This window comes from Nyctibius grandis, chromosome 3 (genome assembly GCF_013368605.1).
Source record: "Nyctibius grandis isolate bNycGra1 chromosome 3, bNycGra1.pri, whole genome shotgun sequence".
In the NCBI taxonomy this organism is placed as follows: Eukaryota; Metazoa; Chordata; class Aves; order Nyctibiiformes; family Nyctibiidae; genus Nyctibius; species Nyctibius grandis.
The window spans coordinates 44,489,193-44,511,710 of NC_090660.1; the positions used below are offsets into that span (position 1 = coordinate 44,489,193).

Sequence of the window (22,518 nt, forward strand, 5' to 3'; positions counted from 1 at the left end):
AGCTCATCTGCCTAGAAAGATAGAGAGAGCAATGCAAGTGAGTTGTGTCCATCGTACTACCTTTCTTCCCCTCAGGACAAGCATAATTTGCACAGCACTCTGTTGAGATGCTAGCAGTTGCTTTGGGTTTTGTTGTTGGTTTTGTGTTTGTTTTGTTTTTGTTTTTTTTTTTTTTAACCAAAGAAAGCTGCTTTGGGAAAGGTGGAAAGAACCTAAAGCCAGATTATACTAACAGCTCCATAATGCCCAGCATGAATCAAATCGCTTCCATGACACAAATAACACAGATCTAGCATAGATTTTGATGAAATCAGAGAACAAGGAAGCAGAGAACTTGGCTAGCAGGATCAGGTAAAACTGTATAGAGAGTAAGTTTATGGTAGCCATCAATATTTTTAGCATAGTAGCATTACGTTACGTCCATCATCCCTCGTATTTGCAGGGATACTGAAGTCTTTGGAGATGTTTGCATTATCTCTGTAAGGAAAGGGAACAGAAGTAGAGGAATACACTGCTGGGAAAATGGGGACACTAGTGTGCGAAGGGGTAAACTAAAAAGCAAACCCAAGTCCTGACAGTAATCTACACACGGGAAAGTTTCCAGGGACTTGCTGAAGCAGTGAAGATGGAAGGACAGCAAAGAAGGAGATGGAAAGGTAAGAAAGGGAGCATAAAGATACCCGTAGTGTACGCAACAATAGTACACAGCATACACCGATAGGCTTCACAAAAAACACAGGCATTTCAGCACCTTCTTGAGATGAGAGAACAGAAAGCTCACTGTGCTTTTCTGACACTGGCAAGGTGCAGATGTGAACACTGATACAGTCAAGAAAACTGCTTGTTATATTTAAAATACATTTCTCATGTTACACTTCTTAAAATAATAATATAAAATACATATTTTAGACTTGGAATATGAATAAACTTAACAAGACGGCAGAAATTACTACTCATCAATGTAATACCTAACAAAAATAGCATTACTTCAAATATTTACTAGCAACATCGTAAACACCATAAGAGAAGATCGTCAACTAAAGCCAGCTGCACTAAATATCCAAACATCTGTATTGACCTACCTTCACTGCTCCTCACCTAAGGCTTCTTGAGCTCTGTGTTGGAGTAGAAGCTCATGTGCATGGCTGTGTGACGGCATCATTCTTAAGCACCAGGCTCAAGTGTTTGTTAAGAGATGAGCCTCTGAAAGGCTTCCCCTTTATCAATAGTTTTGTATGAATAGTTTCAGTCTTGCTAATGGCCTTGAAGGCAGAGGGGGAGAGCCTTTTCATTCAAAGGTTGACCCTGAACAAACACGGGGTTGCCCCATCTCCCAATTCAGATCAGGGTCAACAGCCATTCACTTCCCCTAATCAGATCTGAGTAGAAACTGCTCCACAGCAGCTATATCCCCTTCTTGTTTTCCTCCCAGGCCCCAAGAATAAGTAGGTATCTATAACTTAGCTCAAATCCTCAAAATTTCACAAAGCTCTACAAAAGCAGTGGTTTGTCAAAGTTTTAGGCAGAAGGGGAGGATCGCTGTTCAATAGGAGAACTAAGGATGTGTTCAGAGAAAGAGACATGTACCTGAAATGCTCATTCCATAAAGACATGCCTCCGGCAAGTTTCTTTCAAGCACTCAGGAGCATGAAATGGAAACAGCTTGCTCTGAATGACCTCAGCCTCCTAAGCCCTGGCTATTAGAGTGCTTCCAGACATCCCAACCACACCGCTGCCCACCTCACAGGCAGCTCATTGACAACTGCTGCTTTAACTGCAGAAAGAGGGGAAAAATTTAACTCTAGTTATTGACCTCTCTAAAAAGCACAGAAACAAACACCACTTGCAAAAGTAATGCAGGACAGAAATCCTAAGGGGAAAATAGACCCAGTCTCTCCCTTTCTGTTTTCCATCCCCACATACACACTTTCTGAAGCCCATCATGCTGTCACACAGGCCTTCTACTGTGCACAGGGATACAAATGTCACTTGTCAGCCAAGGGAATAAGCTGCACAACACCCAGCACCCACGAGCCCAGCCCACAATTCTTTTTTTTTTTTTTTTGTAAATAAAGGTCACTTTGCAAAGAAAATCCAGAAACATAACCTGTCCAAGTAAGAACTGCTCCTCACTTGCTCACAGTTTCTATCCTGCAGGGATCTTTGCATTACCACACAGGATACATGGGCCCTTTTAATTTGTATTTGTTCAGAGAGGCAAGTGCTGTCAGGATTCATTTGCAAAGCCCCCTGAAGAGTGACAGCAATGTAGCAATAAGCAAATACTATTCAGCTGAGGGGGGGAACCTTCCTCTTTGTTAAAACCCCACTTACCCATCACACCCCCAGAAGCCGCTGCCCTGGTCCCCATGGGGCCAGGCAACCATCCCTCCCACGCTCACCACCAGCAATGCGACTTCTTCGCCAAACTTCACACCAACCAGCAGAAACTTGTTTCAGTTTGCTAATGTTAAAATCACAACGCACAGCTATCTGGACTTTATTCTGCAACCCCGTCTCCCCAAGCCAGGGTAGCTCTTCCCTCACCCAGCAGGCCAATTAATTTGGTTAAGTCTGTTTCAGGAGTGTTGGGTTATCAGACTCTGGCTCTTGTAATTAATTTTTCATCATAATAGTTTGTCATCTTAAATGTTCAAATTAGGGAAGCTATCATTAACAAAAAGATATCACTCATGAGTTGTCACAGAGTGGGTGTTCCGCACACAGGGAGAGATTAGACAGGAACAAGTGCAGGAATCAGCTTGGGGACTATGGTAGAAGTACAAAGCACAGTTAGCAGCAGTTATATTTAAAGAATAATTTGACATCCTGGGCCTGTAATTACTTTACACAGAATTAAATTACCACCACCATGAGAAAAAACTGAAATAGAATTCTAGGTGATCCAAAGTAAGTATTTTAATAATCAGACTAATTAATGACATTCACCGACTTTTCCACCACAACAATGGCTGAAGAGAGGGGCTCTGAGCAACAAGAAGCATTTTTCACAGTACGCTGCACTAACTTTTCAATTAGCAGCCCTTGCGGCCTTTCTCAAGCGTACTGCATCCTCCACACCACTTACAGCAAAGTGAACCACATTCCCTGCCTGAGAAATCTTTTCTTAGAGTAAGTATCTTCAGGCAGACAAAACAAGCTGTGAGAGGCAAAAAAAAGAAAAGAAAAAGGAAAAAAAGAAAAAAAAAAAAAGAAAAACACCATGGACAAGGTTTTTGCATTTATATTGGTCTATCAAATAACACATATTCTGCTCCCTTCCAAGCCTTCTCTTTCTTAAAAAAAAAAAGCCATCAGTGGAGAAGAGTGACTGACACAAGAAGTTGACCCTAATGCTCATTTTCTATTTTTTATTTCCAGCTTTTGGGAAATTATATGTAATAGTCAGTCTTCTGCCACTTTTAGGCACAGATTTCAATGCAAATCCTTGCTTAGGAAGGCTCCATTTCACAAATAATGGTGGCAGGGAGTCAGGCCCTCTAGAAACAAAAGTACATTAGCAAACCACTTTGGTACATTATATATTCAGCAAAAGTAGTAGAAAGAGTGTGACAGTTTGAAAAAAATATGTTTTTAATTGGGTTATGAAAAATTGACAGAAGGAAAGATCCCATGAACCATTCAGAGCCACAGTGGACTCCCACCACTCCTTGTTTCCTGATAGCTGTCAGAGCTGTGAACAGAAAACCAGAAGCGGCTAAGAGTGAGATAATGTTTACATTTCCTCCTTCCAGAACACAGATAAAGATATATACACCCGCAGGTGGGTGTGCACATGCAAAGTACATGAGACAGAACAAAGGCAGGTACTTTCAGGACACCAAAAGACCTTTCCCTGCGGGTACCAGTTGCCCAAAACTAAAGAAAGGGAGAGCAAGCAAGCCACTCTTCTGATATAATGGCTATACAATCTCCCAACGTGTGCAAAGAATACACTGTACTCTCAACGTGCAAGAAATCTTCTGTGTTTCAACCAAGTGTCAAAGAAAACATACAATTCTGGGCAGAGCTGCACTCAAAAGGACACAAAAGCACCAGGACCGTAGAAAATCTGCATTTTGCCTGGGTAGCCACAGAAAGAAGACTGTTTGGGTTTGGTCAAAGGCCAATTTAATTAAGCGAGTAGATTAGATCTTACCCTTAATGCAGACAAACCTGAGAGAAAGGAGCCTCAGAGTTTATTCATATTATTATTATGCTAAACAGTGCATCAACACCGATTTAAACGCAAGACAAGGTTCTGTCTGCAATGGATGCTTTGAGTGTGGGAGAAGATAGAAATAAAGAAGAAGAGGAAAAGGAAAACTGGAAGTAGGAAGTGGAAGTTGAGGAAAGGAAAGCAATACCCAACCTCACCAACCCAAAGAAGAGGGAAGCATTCCTCTCAGCCTGGTTAATTCCACTGATGGCCAGTTTCCCCTCCTAGAAGTGCAAACATCTCAACAAAGAGGATTTCAACATTTGCATTCACTCTCACAGAATCAGAATGCTAAGTTTGTAAATCTCCCCACTAGTTGAAAGTAACCTTATAGATCAGTGTATAACATAAACATAGATTTCAGTAAAACTTGCACATAAATGAGTATTTTTTTTAAACAGTTCCTATTTCTGGACTATGTACAATTGCATGACTGGATTGCTGAATTCTCCTTCCAGCTGTACTCTTATTATTTCAGTTTTCTGTAGCAATCTTACTGGCCACAGTTCAATTGTCTTCTAAGGCATGCCTTGTAAATCCATTAAAATACGTTTTCACATAGAAGTATTTTTGATTACTCTACCTCACTTCATTTAGATTTCCTGACATGAGGGATGTACCAACACCTACTTCCTTTCATCTTCATAAACACACACTTAAGATATATGTCATAACACTCAATGTTCTGGGCAGAGAAGAGGAAACACCATTCTTTTAAAAGAAAGTCCATATTTAACATCATTATCACACACCAGCTGTCATGATATAATGAGCGCGATTGCACACATTTTATGTAAAACTAACCTTGGACAACCCTGTGAGCTTCATGCTCTTAGGGATTTAATACAAGTGCATATTTTTTAAGGCAAGACATTTGCACCTAGATAGATAGAAAAATTCATCTCTATTTGAACAGAGTATCATGGATGGATCAAGACAAAAGATGAGCAATGGAAAACAAGCGCCAGAGCTTTTAATCCCAAAATAGTTTTGGCAGTGCAAAATATTACTGCCTCCACCCGGAGACTGCCACCCTTATCGCTGAACAGGCACAGCAGCTCATACAAGCTTTCCTCAGCTGCTTCAGTACAGTCAGGCAGGTTGTTCAAATAGTATTCAGAAGCCACAGGAACAGTGCACAAGACGGCCATAATTGCTCCTTTAAAAGTAAATACAGATAGATTTTTTTAAATAGAATTTCAGTCTTTGTGAGTGAGTCTTAAGAAGTAGAACATGAAATCTCAGATCATACGCACAGAACAAATATAAACCCATTTGACGGGAGTGTAAATTTTGTTTTAAAAGCCCATGGAAACTATGTCCCAAAGAAAGTGGCAAGGACGTACAAATTACTCCCAGTGAATCCATGTTGGGCATACAGTAAATTTTAAGGAGAGCCACCTGGCAAAGCAACCGTGCCAGTTCCAGAAGTAGAGCTGTAATATTTTAACAAAGAGAATGTAAATGACCTGAGGCACCAGCGTAGCAGAGATTCTTCAATTGGATTTCCTAATAAAGTGCTCTGGGTCACTACATCACATCACACTATTCTATGGCCTTCAGGTAGGAAAACAAACAAACAAACAAACAAAAAGCACCAAAAGAAAACACAAAAACAAAGCAAAAAAACCTAGACCAGCCATATAGAGAGTACGGTCATTTGCAATATTTCCTCACCTTTAATGTCTAAAATATTATTTTGGACAGGAAAACTAATCTCAAAGGCAACTAGAGTAGGAGTATTCTCTTTCATTAATAGTAAGGAAACAAAAAGTAAGAGGAATCCTGAATTCTGGCCTGTCATTAACCACTCCTAAAAACATCAGTATTTCATAAGGAGTTAGTCAGAAGTATTTAAAATATTGCCTTTATCTTACAATTTCAACTTCTCAATGATTGCTACTAATTACAATAAATCTGATAGGAAGAAACCGCAATGGGAAATATTCAGTAAAATGCTGTACAGATACTTTAAGCAGCACCACAAACACAGAAACTAAAAAGCCCAGTTTCCTACCGGGGTTTGTCTGTAGGTTATAATCTGATAATCCCTAAGGCCCCTGGGTTAAAAAAACAAGACAAAACTCTGAAATCTCTCTCATGGATAGGGCATTCTGCCCCATCCCTTAAAGTGCCAAAAGGTGGAGTCCTTAGGGGAGGAAGTAGGTGTAAAGTGTCTCTTCTTTTTCTGACTGCCCACCCCCCCTCCCCAAGACCTACTCTGTTATCATTACAACTGAGACCTCTACACACCCATCAGCTTAAAATAAAACTACAGAGACGGTCAGAAGTTGTCAGTGTGAGGAGGAGCACAGCAGCCACTCAGTATGATGCCTTAAGTCTTGTCCTTGTAAGAAACCAGGTTTAAACAAAACAATCCCACAAAACCAAAGCAATCCTCAACCGCTTACAAAATAGTGACATCTTTATCTATTTTAACCCAATAAGACTACTGTCGCAAGAACCATATTGAAGCCAAACACAGCAGGGTCCGCTCCTGCAGCAGTACTCTGCCTCTAGCTGAGGGCCACGGGGAGCCAGCTGGGGCAGCCTGCCCAAGGGCTCTGCCGGAGTTTGGCTGCCTGTACCCGACACGGCACAGGTATGTGACCCAAAGAGCTGGGAGAACCTTGACCAGGGCTCCCCGTATTGCTATGCCGCAGCTACACCTGCACTCAGCCATTTTCCTGGCTGAGCCTCCCCCAACGGCCCAACTCCCTGGCTTGACCTCGGGCCTGCCTTGGCGCTACGGCCCGGCCGGTGATCACCGGAGCTCAGCTGCCCCAGCTACCGCCCCAGACCTGCCACCTGCCTTGCTGGCACAGGGTGGGACTGTGCCCGGTCGGGGAGCCCCGCAGTGCCTGGCCCCCTCGCCCCGTGGGGCTGCTCCTCCTTGGCAGCCTGTCGCCTTTCAAGGTTTCCTCTGTGCCTGGGTGTTTCCTCACCCTCCCTAATGGCAGCTTTGCTCTGCTGGAGTATGAAGATGACTTGGATAGGGCTGGGGTTTGGCCCTAATCGCTCAAGGACTGATCTTCTGCCCGTTTGATCTGGTTATTGGCTTTTCAGGGTTGGGTACCAGTTTGCTGCCTGCACATCTGAGACATGGTACCAGCATCATTATGACTAACTGAAAACCTAAATAACTGCAGATTGAGATTACTGAGGCAGCAAGCTCATTGTGCAGACTGAAAAAAAAATCAGTTTTACAGCAAAACTCCTAGTCATAATTTCCAAACTCTGGCACCTAAAGCTGAGATCCTAAAGCACCTTAAGGCAAGCACAGACTTCATCCACCAACTTGACCAGTTTAACATTGGGACCTTATTTCAAGCAACGCCAGGGGTTTTGCACTGTTTCTTCTTTGGTCTCAGATTCCAATTTCCACCTTAATTATCAGAGGAATTTCCTATAGCAGAGTGACTTAAGTAGATGGTTAGATCCACATTCTAGTACTCTGCACCTTGAATACACTGTGAACAACAGGGGCAAAGGTCAAGTGTTTTTATAGTTACCTGCCAAGTGCAGTCATTTTTAAATAATCTCCCTTTCTCATAGTGGTACTGATTTTGCTGGATTTTCCTAGGAAGGAAGGATAAGAGATCTTTTAATTAAAGCACAGATTTGGGTGCCAGGGCTCAGTGCCAACCGCTGCGACCAACCTCCTATAAAACCTTCAGCACATTCCACCATGGCTCTGGGGTTAGCTAGACTGAGAGCAACTGGTATTTTCTCCTTGTTAAGTGCTGGACCCAATGCATACTACCTAATTTCACAGAATGGTTTGGATTGGAAGGGACCTTAAAGATCATCTAGTTCCAACCTCCCTGCCACAGGCAGGGACACCTTTCCTCTAGAACAGGTTGCTCAAAGCCTCATCCAACCTGGCCTTGAACACTGCCAGGGAGGGGGCAGCCACAACTTCTCTGGGCAACCTGTTCCAGTGTCTCACCACCCTCACAGTAAAGAGTTTCTTCCTAATATCTAATCTAAATCTACCCTCTTTCAGTTTAAAACCATTCCCAACACCCAACAGCCAACCACTAATAAAATTAAAACCAAAATCTCAAAACAATTCATTGCCACACATGCACTCAAGAGACTGTGCTCAGAAGAAGATTAACATTTCAAAACTAAGCTCTTAGGACTGGAGGAGCGCTGGCATGAAGGTTGCCCATGCAATCACATTTCAGCCCTCTGGTGTATGCACTTAAGGATATAGTCTTTAATTACTGAATTGCTTTTCCTGCCAACACTTCATTCAGCATTCAGTTTGACATGCTCACCCAAGGCATAGCAATTCAGTATTCAGTTTTATCTGCCCTGGTCAGAATGAGGCCATATGCATTAATGAATACTGTTAAGTCCCAGCCTGGAGTAGAAAAATTCTTAATTTTGTTGGCAGCTTTCCTGTGCTGTTTAGCATTAAGCACCTGCATATTTGTGAAGCAAGTTTATTTTCAGCATCTCTCTCTTGAGGAGAAGAAGGTATACCTCCTCTATTTCACAGGCAAGAAGTGAGACTGGGTAGAATCACGGAATCATTTAGGTTGGAAAGGACCTTTAAGAATCAGGTCCAACCATTAACCTGGCACTGCCAAGTCCACCACTAAACCATGTCCCTAAGCACCACATCTACTCGTCTTTTAAACACCTCCAGGGATGGTGACCCCACCACTTCCCTGGGCAGCCTCTTCCACTGCTTGATAACCCTTTCAGTGAAGAAATTTTTCCTGTTATCCAATCTAAACCTCCCCTAGCTTAACTTCAGGCCATTTCCTCTTGTCCTGTCACTTGTTACCTTGAAGAAGAGACTGACACCTGCCTCACTATAGCCCCCTTTCAGGTAGTTGTAGAGAGCAATAAGGTCTCCCCTCAGCCTCCTTTCCTCCAGGCTAAACATCCCCAGTTCCCTCAGCTGCTCCTCATCAGACTTGTGCTCTAGACCCTTCACCAGCTTCACCACCCTTCTTTGGACTCGCTCCAGCACCTCAATGTCTGTCTTGTAGCGAGGGGCCCAAAACTGAACCCAGTATTCGAGGTGCGGCCTCACCAGTGCTGAGTACAGGGTGACAATCACTTCCCTCGTGCTGCTGGCCACACTATTTCTGATACAAGACAGGATGCTGTTGGCCTTCTTGGCCACACTGCTCGCTCACATTCAGCCAGCTGTCGATCAACACCCCCAGGTCGTTTTCTGCCAGGCAGCTTTCCAGCCACTCTTCCCCAAGCCTGTAGCAGTGCATGGGGTTGTGTAGACACAGTAAAGCCAAAAAGTCTCCACTAATTTGAGGTACTCAACTTAAGGTGTCACTGGCATCGTTTTTTTCAGAGGACTCTGCATCTCAGAGAACTCTGCATTCTCAACAGGAACCACAGTCCCCAGTGGCCTCTGCCACAGCAGACAACACTCAGCACTTGTGCAAAAAAGCCTACATAAAGATACACATATGAAATTAGAGAATCGTGGTAAAAAATGCCATTAGTAATTTGTACATCTTCACACAGGGCAGTTTTCTCCTGTGGCAGATGAAAACACAAAATCTAACCCCAGCAGTCAATTTCTCTTACCATGAAAAGATTATTTTTTTTTCAATATAAATCCTCTGCATTTTTGCATCAAAGAACAAATGGCTCTACCAGACAACACTCCCTTCAGCAATTCATCCCCTTGAAAGACTTATGCTGTGCACCAAAGACAACATGCACGCACACAAGAAGTGCTCACTAACTTGCTAATCCGTTAAGGAGGTTCCTCCCCTTTCCATACCTCTTCAGTCATAAAAGGTTAAAGTCTCCCACTTGAGAGTTTAGGAGATTAAAAAGAGAAAAAACATCCAAGTCATCACATTTAGGCATTTTACTGTCAAGTAGCACATTCCTCAGAAACTTCCCTGGCAATTCAATGCTTGATATTCTTTTGGTCCCATCAGATCAGAACAGTATTTCAGTATTTCCACAATATAATTCACTATTGATATAGTGATGATTCTGTATAAGTCAAATAATCAAGTGTTACTGCTTCAGTGAAACTGTCAGCCTTCCCTATAAACATGGCTTTCAAATAAAGACGATCAGTCAACATTCACATACTCAACCTATTTTTAGTACAGAAACTGTAAACCCAGGAGCTACATATAACATTGGTAGATATTATGCAGAAAATATTTCAAATTCCGTAAGTAGCTGCTCTCACTGAAGAGTAGACTACTATCAACAGTCTTACTGCCCTGGGATAAGCAACATGTACTTTCTGAAGATAATTCAGAACTGATTAATAAGTTGCAGTTTTTAAAGACAAAATAGAATACGTACATGGGGAACGTACCTAAAATCTGTAACAAGTCTTGGCAATGAAACTTTCAAATATGCAATAGCATTCTTACTGACCGAAAACATCAAATTTCAAACACCTTGCAAAATATTATAGCAGCACTGTAGTTACTTGCATTTGTTGCTCTAGTTCTCCTGACAGAAAGGTATTAAAAGAACGAAGAAATCAAGTTCCATCTCTTTTTGCATATCCAAGTATTCAAGACAGTATGGAAGCGTATCAGCTCATTACCACAGCTTTCTTCTTATCAAGAGAGGCCAGCAAAACTATTCTTGAGAAAACAGGAAAGCATACTTAAGTGAGATTAATTTGACACTCTCCTCCAGCTACAGTTTTAGGAATGACAATGGAGGATCCCACATGGTAAGCATTTCTTTTAAATTGCAGATGTGTGACTTAACAGAGAATACTAAAAAGTACAAATAGTCATTTGAGTTCAAAAAGCACAATAGTTTTACTGTCACTCTTCACTGTATAACAGCTTCAGAATATTCTCAAAAGGTAAGTAATTCCACATGCTTCATTTTGCATTTCTTGTCCACTCAAAATTCCTACAGATGTAAATGGGAAACCTAACCAGCAACGGCAGCAAATTATTTTAGAACAGGTTCTAGTAATAGCTTGCTTTAACATCAGTCCACAACACAATACCCTAAACTCTGAAGAATAACTCAGTAATAAACATGTGTGTACGTGTGCACATCAACTTGCTGTGCAGGCTAGTGAGAAAGTAGGAAAATAAGCGATGCGTATATCTTATGGTACACAAAAAGGTCAAAGAAAATTTCAAGAAGAGAATTAATGCCTTCTGAAAAGATACTAGCCTTTCCTTCACAAATTTAATCAGCATCAGTCTATTGTACTTACCAATATTTTGTTATCCACTTTATCTCCCTTGGTTTCCAGCTTTACTTTCTTCTTGACCGAAATTTTGATTTTCCTCCCAATAACATCCCTGACGCTTTCTGAAATAAAAGAAAATACCTTAACTAAATACCTTCAGTGACAACATGAGAAGGAAACAGACACCACTGTCAAGTTTTCAGGAAGACTCAGAGCTATGTTGTTCAACTGCTTGAACTCATGGAAGTCTCTTGCACACGCACCAGTACTAAACGCAACCTAACACAAGTACAACTTTTCTAAGTATGTCATCGTTATGTCTACTATGATAGGATTATCGATTTCATATGCCAGGATTCTAAACATAATTTGGTATTTCTTTCCAGTGCTACTTACACACCAAAAGCATTCCCAAGACAAGCCCCAGCACTGCTTAGCTCTACTCTGGAAAAATACAACAAATTCCTCACTTTGTACCTGAAAAGCTTGCTAAAGGCAATTAGCTTCTTGCATTGCAAAAATTTTATCCTGTTGTTGTTAATATCGTGGAGGCTGAATGGGTCAGATAATGGAAAAGCCAGTGTTCGCACATTTTGCACTCTGCACCTTTAAGTTGCAAAGCAAACGGAGGAGACTTCCACATACTAACACCCGACAGCTACACAGCGGATGCTATACAAGGCAACATTGGTCCGGGTCCAAGTCCCAGCAACAACGTAGCCACCCCATGTTGCCAACACCAAAGTTACATTAATTGCCATAATGTTTTAATACATACATGCACATACATGTATACACAGTCCCTGCTGAGTACCGAATGAACCAGCCTTTCCCCTAAATGTTTGCACCCTGGCCTGAAGGAAACATATGCAGAGGGAACCGTGTCAGAAAGCTTATACAAATACTGACACTGATGTAATTGGGAGATAAATAGAAGAGTTCATCTAGAAGAGCCAATTTGGCACCTTCCATAAGTTTCACTCCCCAGCCCCCACAGAAAAGGAATGAGAAAGAAATCTTTTAAACACATTAACCTATTTCCAGCACTACAACTGGCATCTGTAAAAGGCAAGTCTCCACCCTCCCCAGACACACACACTTTGCCCTTGTGCATGCTAAAGTTTAAAGGCTAAAATTGAAGATAACGGGCTCTTCCTAACGCTTTTAATTATAGTGCTCTGTATAGCACTTTTCTGCACAATATTCATCTGGCAGTCAGAATGCATTGGCACAAACAACGCACCATTTATTAAGCCTGGACGTTCAGCCCAGGCCACAGTGTTCTGCCTGCAGGGCAGGAAGCCGTGCAAGTCAGAAACACGCCTGGTCAGAGCGACTCTCCACCAGAAAGAGCTCTTTCTGCAGAATCGGCATGTTTGCCCCAGGAATTTTAATTTTCCTATCAGAAAACAAAAGCTCCTCGGTAGCAGCGTCTTGCCCGGTGAGAAGCCTGCCCCAAGCCGTGGCAGCCCCATGGCAGACGGCCAGCGCGGCCAGCTCCCTGGGCAACCGCTTGGTCAGGAGCCAGGCCACAAGCTCCCGGAGCAGCCAGGTACGCAAAGCCCAGGGGAAAGTCCAGCCCAATGCAAACTGTTTTCCCGAGGCTTTCTGTCCTATGGGTAATGCCTAAGTCTGGTCTTTCTGTCCCTGCTTGGGAACCCAGAAGCAAGCTGACGACAGTCTTTTTCACGAAGTCCTACCTCCTTGCAGAAGGAAAGGTATTGCTGCTGTCTCTGCTACTTTACCTCCACTCCCAGCCTTTGCCTTTCGGTTTCTCCTCTCCCACAAACAGCTCCAAGTGCCTGTGTCTAGCAAGGGACTTCCTCCTGAGGCGCCGGCGTGGGGAAACCCGCTTCCCTTCGCTGTCCCACAGGTCCCACACAGCAGCAGTGGCAGCAACTACAGGCCCTCAGCTCCAGCGCTCTTACTTCAACAAGCCATAGGGGAAGAAAGGGCCTGGCACCCAAAGCTCCACAAAGCTTTGAGATGTCAGCTCCCTCCAAGGCTCTATCTGCCAGAAAGGGCTAGAAATGCTTCTTCAGAGAGTTAAGATTTAGATTTCACAGGTTTCTCCTACACGACACATTGGTGGCAAGTGGATTTGCAAGGTAGTTTTTAGATTGAGAAATGGAAACACAATGTTAAGGCTCATATTTTCAAGTGCTCATTCATTTTTAACACCGGAGACTATGAGTGCCTGCCTTCAGACACCTGCACCTCAGAGGAGCGGATCCAGGTAAGCCAACAGTAAGAGAGGTTTTTTTGAAGACTATGACCTCCGAGACCTGACAAAGGTCACACAGGAAGTGAGTAACAGAACAAAAACTGCAGCTCAGACACTCCTACCCCCAGTTTAATCTCCACACTCCAATCACTGTTAAGGCACATCCTTTCATCCTGTTCTCAAAACGTAGGGTTCCTACAAAAAGTCTATTTAAAAGGTTAAATTTTAACATGCAGACACCAAAATACTGCTAGAAATCAAACCCATCTACTTGAACAGACCCACACACCCCAGAAGAGCCCTTAAAAATACAAGGTGGGTGGGTGCAGGGCATCAGGACTGAGGGGCAATTCTTAAAATTGTCCAAAGCCACTAGAGATGGGGATGTGTAAAGATGCTCACTTTGCTCTTCACCGTAACATGCTCCACACCTCGCCTATGACACTCCAGTACAATGCAGATCCACAGTAAGAAAGTACCATGTATTCGCACCTCAAACATGCCTGGCCATTTAAAAAAAGAAAAAGTTCACCGTTTTGACCATAGCTACTCCTAGCACACTTCCCAGCTCAACTTCTTAGTAGTAACCTATAGACTAAAGTAAACCCCATGGTTTGCACACTAACAAGACTGCAAAACAGAGCTATTTTGACTATGCTGAAAAAAATTTTGCGAAAGCTGCAACCATCCATCCAGATTTTTACCAGTATTTCATAAATGCTAAGTGATAGCACTGACTGACGAAATTGAAGTAAACGCAACAGTGAAAATAACCTAGGTAAGGTTTGAAGGACTGTATTCCATGCAACATGTACCTTCTTGCCTGACAGATTTCTGTTTCCATCTGTCATTAAGGCAACACTTTAATTCTAATGTTGGTGAGATCCTTAGATCTTTCTTCAAGAGGCAAAACTGCAACTAAGACCAAAGGAAGTTTGGCCTGAGCAAGGTGCCTGAGGACTAGGCCTAGAGCATCAGACCTGTTACCCCCAAATTACACCGGTTACCAACATGGCGTGTTAATGATCCATTTATCGAAAGCTCCCCAACAGCGATGACAGCATTTTCGGGGACATCACCATCACCTATGATTTCCTAAGCACGTACCATGCAACACAGGGGTTTGCGTGCATATGGCCATAAAACTTCCAATTACAAATTCCCTCGCTCTCTCGTACGTACGTAGGAAAATGAGTCTTAACCTACGCAAAGCCCCGAGGAAAAATAAAAAATCCCGACCAGAGCCACAGCTGGGAGCCTCAGCCCGTGCCGTCAGGCTGGGGCGCTGGGAGGACCTGCCCGGCCGGGCGCGGTGCGGGCGTCCCGCCGCGGGAGGCACGGGCGGACCCCGGGGCAGTTTCACCGCGCGTCTGCCAGCCCCCGCGGGCCCCACGAACGTCCCCGGCAGACCCCTCCGGAGGGCGGGCACACCGGGCGCCGGGCCGGGGCCGCCTGTCACCGCCCGCCGCGGGGAGCCCCGCGCTGCCCGGGGCCGGTTACACGGTGCAGCCCCCGTCCGCGGCCGCCTCCCGCTCCCCGCCGCAGGCCCGCAGCCCCCGCCCGCCAGCTCCCGCAGGCAGCAGCGGGGCCAAGCGCCGGCGGCGAGGCCTCGCCGCCCCCCGCCGGCTCCTCAGAGTCCCCCCCTCCCCGACCCCCCGCGGAGCCCCCTCCGGCACCCGCAGAGCCCCCTCAGCTTCCCCAGCCAGGCCCCGCCGAACTCCCCCCGGCTCCACACCCCGCCCCATCGCCGCGGCCCCCGGCTCCCCCCATCGGCAGCGCTGCAGCCCGGGGTCGCGCACGGCGGCCTTCGAACTTGCCCCCCCGGCCTCCCGCAACACCTTCCCCCGGCACTCCCGCCCCCGTCCCCGCCGCCATGCCCCATCCCTTACCGATCAACTCTTTGGGGACGTCGGAGCTCTCCTCGGCCATGGTGGCACTACCCGGCGCCCAGGGGTGCCCGGCGGCGGGGCTGCTTCAGCGGCGCGCCGTCCCTGCGCCAGGCGAGGCGGGCATGCAACCTTCGGGGCGGGGGAGGAGGGCCGGCCGTGCGCCTCTCTGCGGTGCGTGTGTGCGGTGTGTGTGGGGAGCGCGGGCGGAGGGAAGGGGCTTCTCCCGCCCGCGGAGCCTGCTCCCTCCGCGCTACATGACGCCCCCGGCTGCCGGCGCGGCGAGGAGGGGCATTTCCAAGGGAGGAATGGCTCGCAGGCAGCCACCAGGCGCGGCGGCCCCCGCGCCGGCTCCCTCCTTCCCCCTCACACGGCCGGCCCCTCCGCGCTACCCGGCTCCCCCCGCCTGGCACCGGCGGCTGAGGCGCGGGCGGGAGGAGGCGGTGGCGGAGGCTGCCCCCGCCCCAGGAGGGCTGGCGCCCTCACCCCGGCCCGGCCTTCTCACCTCGCGAGAGCCGCCGGGAGCCGCCCGCCCGCGCCCACCGAGCAGCCGGCGGCAGAGGAGGCTGCGGCGGCGGCCGGGAGCATCGCCCTCAGGAAGCCATCGCGCCCGCCCCGCCGCGGAGAGGGAGAAGGAGGAGGACGGCAGAGGGCTGGGAAATTCGGCGCGGCGAGGCCGGCCCCTCCTTCGCCCGAGCAGCCCCGGCGCTGCGGCGGGCCCGGGAGGGCGGCGGCGGGGGCCATCTGCCGGCGGCCGCCGGTGGCGCCGCTCAACCGGCCCGGCCCCGGGGCCGTCACCGTCACCGAGGTGCCCGGTGGCGGCGCCGGGCCTCCTCCACAGACACTCTGCCTTTGGGGTGCGCCTTCAGGCTGCGCACCGCGGGGATTCTCCCCGGGGCTCATGTCATTAAAAAAGGTGTATGGTATGAAGGCGGTGGTTGTCATCGTCAGGCCTGTCCTCGCTGCCTGGGAAAAGGGATTTGCCCAGGCTGGATCGCTTCGAGCCCTGGAAGAGGGTAACCTTTGATCCAGAACTCATCTGCCTCTCCCTCACTTCTCCACCTTATCTCCATAGGGACGGCAGTCACTTCAGCACCTGTTCTGAGATAACACCCTTGCTAGAGACTGCTCAGCAGGCTCCTCATGCAGGGAGAGGCAAGTCTCTGAGCTTGTGCTGGGTAGAAGGGAACTGAACATGTCTCCTTTCCCAGGACCAAAGGAAAATCCACATATTGCAGCGTTTTGCTTGTTTCACTTGACCGCTGAGAATTTTTGTCATGTGTAACAGCCACATTACAGAAACATGGCACTCGAGCTGCCTAATTGCACGTATAAAAATAAAGACAAAGAGATGCTTATTGGATGAGAGCGAAGGAAGAGGCTCGGCAGCTCTGGAAATCCTTCGGCTTGCTTGTGGTAGCGAAGCCTAGTTTCAATGAGAGGATCATTTTCACTGCAGCAGGACTGTGATTGGTCGCCCTCCATCCTAAAGGGGTGGATTACTGCATAAACCTCGCATTTCAAGCACTCTACAAGCGAGTGACGGATCTGGGAGATCAAAGTCATTTATGTCTAACTAAGAAACCTGAAATGCATTCAGTGAGGGCAACAGTGTAGATCCAAGAAGAGTTATTTTGCTGGTACAATACCATACTGCTGCACTCTGTTTCTCAGGGACTCCTGCGTACCCTGGTCTTCAGAAGAAACATGACTAGCAGGTGAAATTGATGTGACTTGTCAAACAATTTTATTATGATTCCCCATAGCACCACCCAGCTCTCTAAGTAATGCCGGAGATGATTTTACCAATACAGCCAGAATTACTATAGAAATGGCTACAATTTGCTCTCTTTCCAGGTTGCTGGTTACATGTAGCGAATAAGGACATACTGTAAAGAAAACAAACAAAAAGTGACTATATTAGTAAAAGAATGTAGCAAAGAAGCAGTGTGCTATTAATATAAAGCAATGTCAATCAAATCTTATCTGGATATGAATGTGTATATACATATATATATATATATAAAATGCACTCTATTCCTTTTCCGTTGACAGTCCTCTGCTCTCTTTTCCTCACTGTACCTGCATCCTTTTCTGATCTACGCAGAATACCTGCTGACCTCTTCCTTTCCTTCCTGCCAATCTTTCCTCACAGCTCAGCAGAAAACTGTGTTTCTTGCTTGCTGTATACATGCAAGCGTACTTCCACCAAGGAACACGGGCATCTTTCGGCAGGAAACAAAGAATTGAGAGGTCCACATCTTTTCTAGTACCCAGGAGGGAAAAATCAGATCATTATGTCTGCATAAGAAAGGCCGTATAATTTCATGGAGTTACTTCTGTATTGAGTCTAATGCCCTGTGTTCAGCTAGAACTTCCAGAAAGACATCTTCTCTTCCATCACTATTCATCTGCTCACCTTTTTGGATCTATGACCACTTATACCTGAAGCATAACAGTTTCTTAAGCTGCACTAAACCACTGCATTGTTTCTGTCTGAAACAGTATTTGAAGCATGGACCTTGCTGCCTTGGCTGCTGCCAGACAACCACAGGCCTCTCAGCATGCATCAGCTGCAAAAATGATGTGTTCTTCCAGGCCTGCCTGCAGCATTCTGCTAGGATACTGCTGGCACTTCCTCTCTCCCTGCTTCCTACCACATGAGCTGGCCAGCACAGCGAGGCCAGGATGTGTAAAGGGGCAGGGAAAAAAAAAAAAAAGAATGAATGATGGCAGCAGGCAGGGCTTTTTTGGTTTGTTTTGTTTTTTCAATCATCAGCACTACAGGCTAATGAAGTCGCAGTGCCAAGGCTACTGTATAATTCCTGGTTTGGAACCTAGGAGGCTGGATCTAGTTCAAGTTGGGGAAGATACGAATTAAACTCAGGTGGATTAGTGCCCCCAAGGCCAGGTTCAATCAGCAAGATGCATTGTTTCCTGTTCCTTTTTACTTAGAGAGGAGGCAGGACATGATTGCCCAGGCAAGCTGCTGCTTCCTTCTCCTCCAACTGCAGTAATGCCTAGATATTGGCACTGTTACAAGGTCAGCCTGGCATGTGAAAAGAAAGGTGTTTCCAATCCCAAGCGTCGACCTCCCAGTGCACAGAGGACTGGACCACCTTCCCAGGGATCCCAATAAACTCCCAGAGCCTCCAGAATGGAGACTCTTCCCTGCAGCCTACAGGCAAAGCCGCACCATGGAGACTGCTGGCTTTGTAAGGAGGTGTGATTTTCTTCATTTCCTGGTGACCCTTACTCTGCACCAGTCACTTCAGCAGGGACACAGCTGTCACAGGCATCTTCCCCAGTGGCAAGGCCACTTGAAGAAGTTCTGGCCCCCTGCACCAAGTCATCCTTACCCACTTGCGGCTGCTTATCACTTTCCATGTTGTGCCCGTGTGAGAAATTGTGATGACGTGTTGGAACCTGAATCAGTGAAGGAGGTCAGAAAGGGGATTTTTATCATTTCATTAATTCAATTTTAGTCGTCTTTTATCCCTCCTTGCCCACCGATAGAGGTGCATGGGCACAGCTGAGGAGAACAGATGTGCCCAAGTTAAACTGGGGTAACTGGGGCAGACTCAGATGGGTTTCCTGCCTGATCTCAGTGGCATTCCCGTAACTCTCAGGTGCAGCTCATGCTCTGAGCTGTGCTTGAGCTATCCTTGCTATGTCAGCAGGGCCTCCTAATCTCACGTTACCTGCGTTGGTGCAAATGATCACAACTTGGGTTCCCTAGCTAGGATCACACCCCAGTCATAGTACAGCATTGTGTATCACACATGCAGCTGACACGTGGAGAATGGGAAGAGGCTACCTTGTCTTCTACCAGAGCAGAAGATGTATGAAGTAATTTTAAAAGTCATTCAAAGGGTAACTGATTTGCCTGCCACAGGAATGGGATCTGTGTGGTTTTGATGTAGATATTTTTTCTTTAAAGACTGCTCAAGTTGTTGTAGTTTCTGGCATGACAGAAATGCTGATGAGAGTAGCGGGCTGGATTGTGTGCGAGTTAGATGGCTGCAGGGAGCATTGCAGCATCCACAGCTTATACTTAACTGACAGTAACAGAGCAGAGGGGAACTAAGAGCTTCAGAAGACATTGATCAGGGGGACATTAGACACAGAAGGGAGTGTGAGTGGGAAATGTCCTCAGAACAGCAGCCTTCATGCATCAGATTAACCATTAATTACACGAAATAACTTTTGAGGGACTTCTGACTCCACCTCTCCCAGGTTGCTATATTATCATGTCACCTCGCACTGTGTGTTGACATATGGTGTAACATATTCCTGTTTTCCAGCCTGACTGTTGCCCTTGTCCTCCTTCTCAGCCTAAATCCTGTCTTCTCCTTCAGATAAGGCAGGTGTCAATATGAGTTGGTGCCAAGCCATACAGACTGTCTTAAGATAGGCTATTCATAGTCTCAACTGCTGCATGTCGTCCCTGCCACCTTCTCTGCCACTGGGATTATGGCTTTAGCAATGAAGAATCTGTCTTTTTTCCTTAGAAGCAATAGTCTGATGCCATCAATATTATGGTGTGATCAATAGCTTGATCCTACTCCTGCTGAAGCCAGTGGAAAGATTTCCAGCAGGTGTCAGATCAACGTGCAAGTCACACTCTGGAGTCATTCTGCTGCAGAGCAACATCATGGTGGGAGGAACCAGATGATCCAATCTGATTTGCAAAGCTGCCTTGCAGCGTGCAGCAAAAGCTCAGAATGTCTCATGAAAGACAGGACAGAAAGCAGCTCTAGATATAAATGACCCAGTTGCATTTCTAAGAACAAATTCAAAAGGGTTAATTCTTCCCCAGCTGTGCCTCTGCAACCCCATAGATACTGTTTACTGTCCTGGTTTAGTGCAGACAGAATGGGGCCATACTGTCTCATATACCACAATACTAGTGAGTCAGGCATCTCCAAGAGCAATATGGTTTAAAGTAGTGTTACTTTTCAATCACAAGAGTATTTTAAAGACTAAGAGGCAGCTAACCTCCCACTCTGTAGAAGTATGTGAAGCACAATTAAGACACATACTTCCAATTATGCCTGAGCTCAGAAGTTCATGAAGTCTACTCATCCATGCCAGCTTTATTTCCACTCAGCCTAAAAATAATTTATAGCGCTTCCGATTTTGGTCTCTCTCCAGTTTTTTGTTTTTGTTTGTTTTAATTTTTAGCCAATAATTATTTTTTGTGTTCACTGTCTGTATTTGGTGGTACCATTAAATGTGATATTTGGGCCCCTCACATTGATCACATCTGTTCAGAAACCTGTAGACATTCCTGGACTTAGGGATGTTTTGACATGAAACATTAATTAGAAAAAGAGCAGAAAACAAGTAGCTAGCTAATTGCACAATAAATAATATGTCTTATATTGCTGAATGATTGGATGCCTGCCTTGGATTTTACCAGTTGAGACAAAATTGATAGGGAAAAATGCGTGTCCTCCATCAATCGCTAGTTTGGCAAAGGAAATGGCACACTTGTAAGTCGTCTGCTGTTGTTAACTGTGACTGAGTCTTTTCAAACCCTTCACTCTGGGTTGCTGTATGCTCTTATGATTATTTCTGTACCCTGCACAAAAAAAAAAAAAAAAGTATTTTGTCTCAATTTTAAATAGGGTGAATATAAATGCAGCAGCAAAGATATGTATTTTGATAAGGCGTACTTTGATGGTAGTGTTAAGAAGAGAATTACAAAAAGCAGCTGATGCCTCGTGAAAATCTTAATAAGAGAAATCTATTCAGAATAATTCTGGTTACTATTATTATATCACCTATTTCCATATTCTTTTTCCCTCATTTCTTTTTAGCAGACATATTTGCATAAACCCAGGATCATTGTTTTTAAGAGCTCATCTACTTCTGCTACTTAGCTCTCGCATGAAAGCATAATCCTCTGCATATCCCATCACATTTAGTTAGAGTTACCATTTTTATGACTTCAGGTGTGGAACTAGAAAGCAAAAGCGGATGATTCCTAAAGACGCAGCCTAGACTGGCATCCTGTTTTTCTCTGTTCAGTATCAGGCATTACTATCGACATGTGGAATACACTTAGCAAGATACTGAATGGAAATGTAACATTTTAAAGCATTTAAAACAGGTATGCGAATGTTGTAGCTCCTCAGCTCACCTGTCACTAAGTTAAGCTGCACCATTTTTAGGGTCTGTGAAATTCCATTTCTCCTCTATTAGAGGCTTTCATCACGTCCGATGTCTCAACAAGCCTCTTTTTCTTACCATTGACTCCAACTTAATCAAACAACATGCCTTGATTGGTTTCCCATCAGCCCCGTGAGATTAACTGTCTCTTGGAATCGAGGTGGTGAAACATGCTTCATAGACATTATTTGCACTGTCTGAAATAACTGAAGAGGAAGACAGATTTTCTTTGTGGCCAGTAAAGCAGATGAAATGAACCTGTACAGAAATAAACCTGGAGTAGTTCTGACCTAAATTTCAAACTGAACGTGATTCTTTCTCTCTTTTTTAGGAGTTTGAACTTCTCTCTCAGCCTTGACTACTCTTACTGCTTCCCCTGCAGAAACTACTAATAGCCCTTTCATCAATACCAATATCTTTCATTCAACCTAGCAACCTCTTCTGCAAAAAATATGTTCTTTAAATCTCAAAAAGCTTTCTCAGAAGCAGCACATTCTGAAGAGGTCAGTGACCATGTGGTTTGTCAACAAGAGCCTTTAAGAAAGCGTGCTAAGCCTAAGTGGCAAGACACGAACCCTCCAGCTCACAACGCAATAGCTCAAGGGACAAGGAAGAGAATGAGAAGTGTGAAGGAAAAGTTATCTTGGACTATACTGTGGGAGCAGAAAAAGCTGAAGATATGGTGACTAAAGAGAAGACCGGCAGCAATTACAGATGAAATTCAAATACCAAAAGCTTTCTAGCTACATTGAGCTACCAATCTTTTGAATTTCACCCACCTTTAGGAAAAGACTTGGGATATGGCTAGAACATGCAGAGGCCTACTCCTTTCACACAGAAG

At 45.4% G+C, this 22,518-nt stretch overlaps 1 protein-coding gene across 4 annotated transcripts in view; it reads right to left on the reverse strand.

Annotated features, from left to right (window-relative positions):
* CARMIL1 (capping protein regulator and myosin 1 linker 1) overlaps positions 1-15,956 on the reverse strand; it is a 213,223-nt gene extending 197,267 nt beyond the window's left edge. For all 4 annotated transcript variants that reach the window (XM_068396150.1, XM_068396151.1, XM_068396153.1 and 1 more), the window contains exons 1-2: positions 15,507-15,956; positions 11,418-11,515 (exon numbers count right to left, since the gene is read on the reverse strand). In XM_068396150.1, coding sequence (XP_068252251.1) covers positions 11,418-11,515; positions 15,507-15,546 — 138 coding nt within the window. In that variant the 5' untranslated portion in view covers positions 15,547-15,956. The remainder of the gene's footprint in view (positions 1-11,417; positions 11,516-15,506) is intronic.
* Between the last annotated feature and the right edge of the window lie 6,562 nt (positions 15,957-22,518).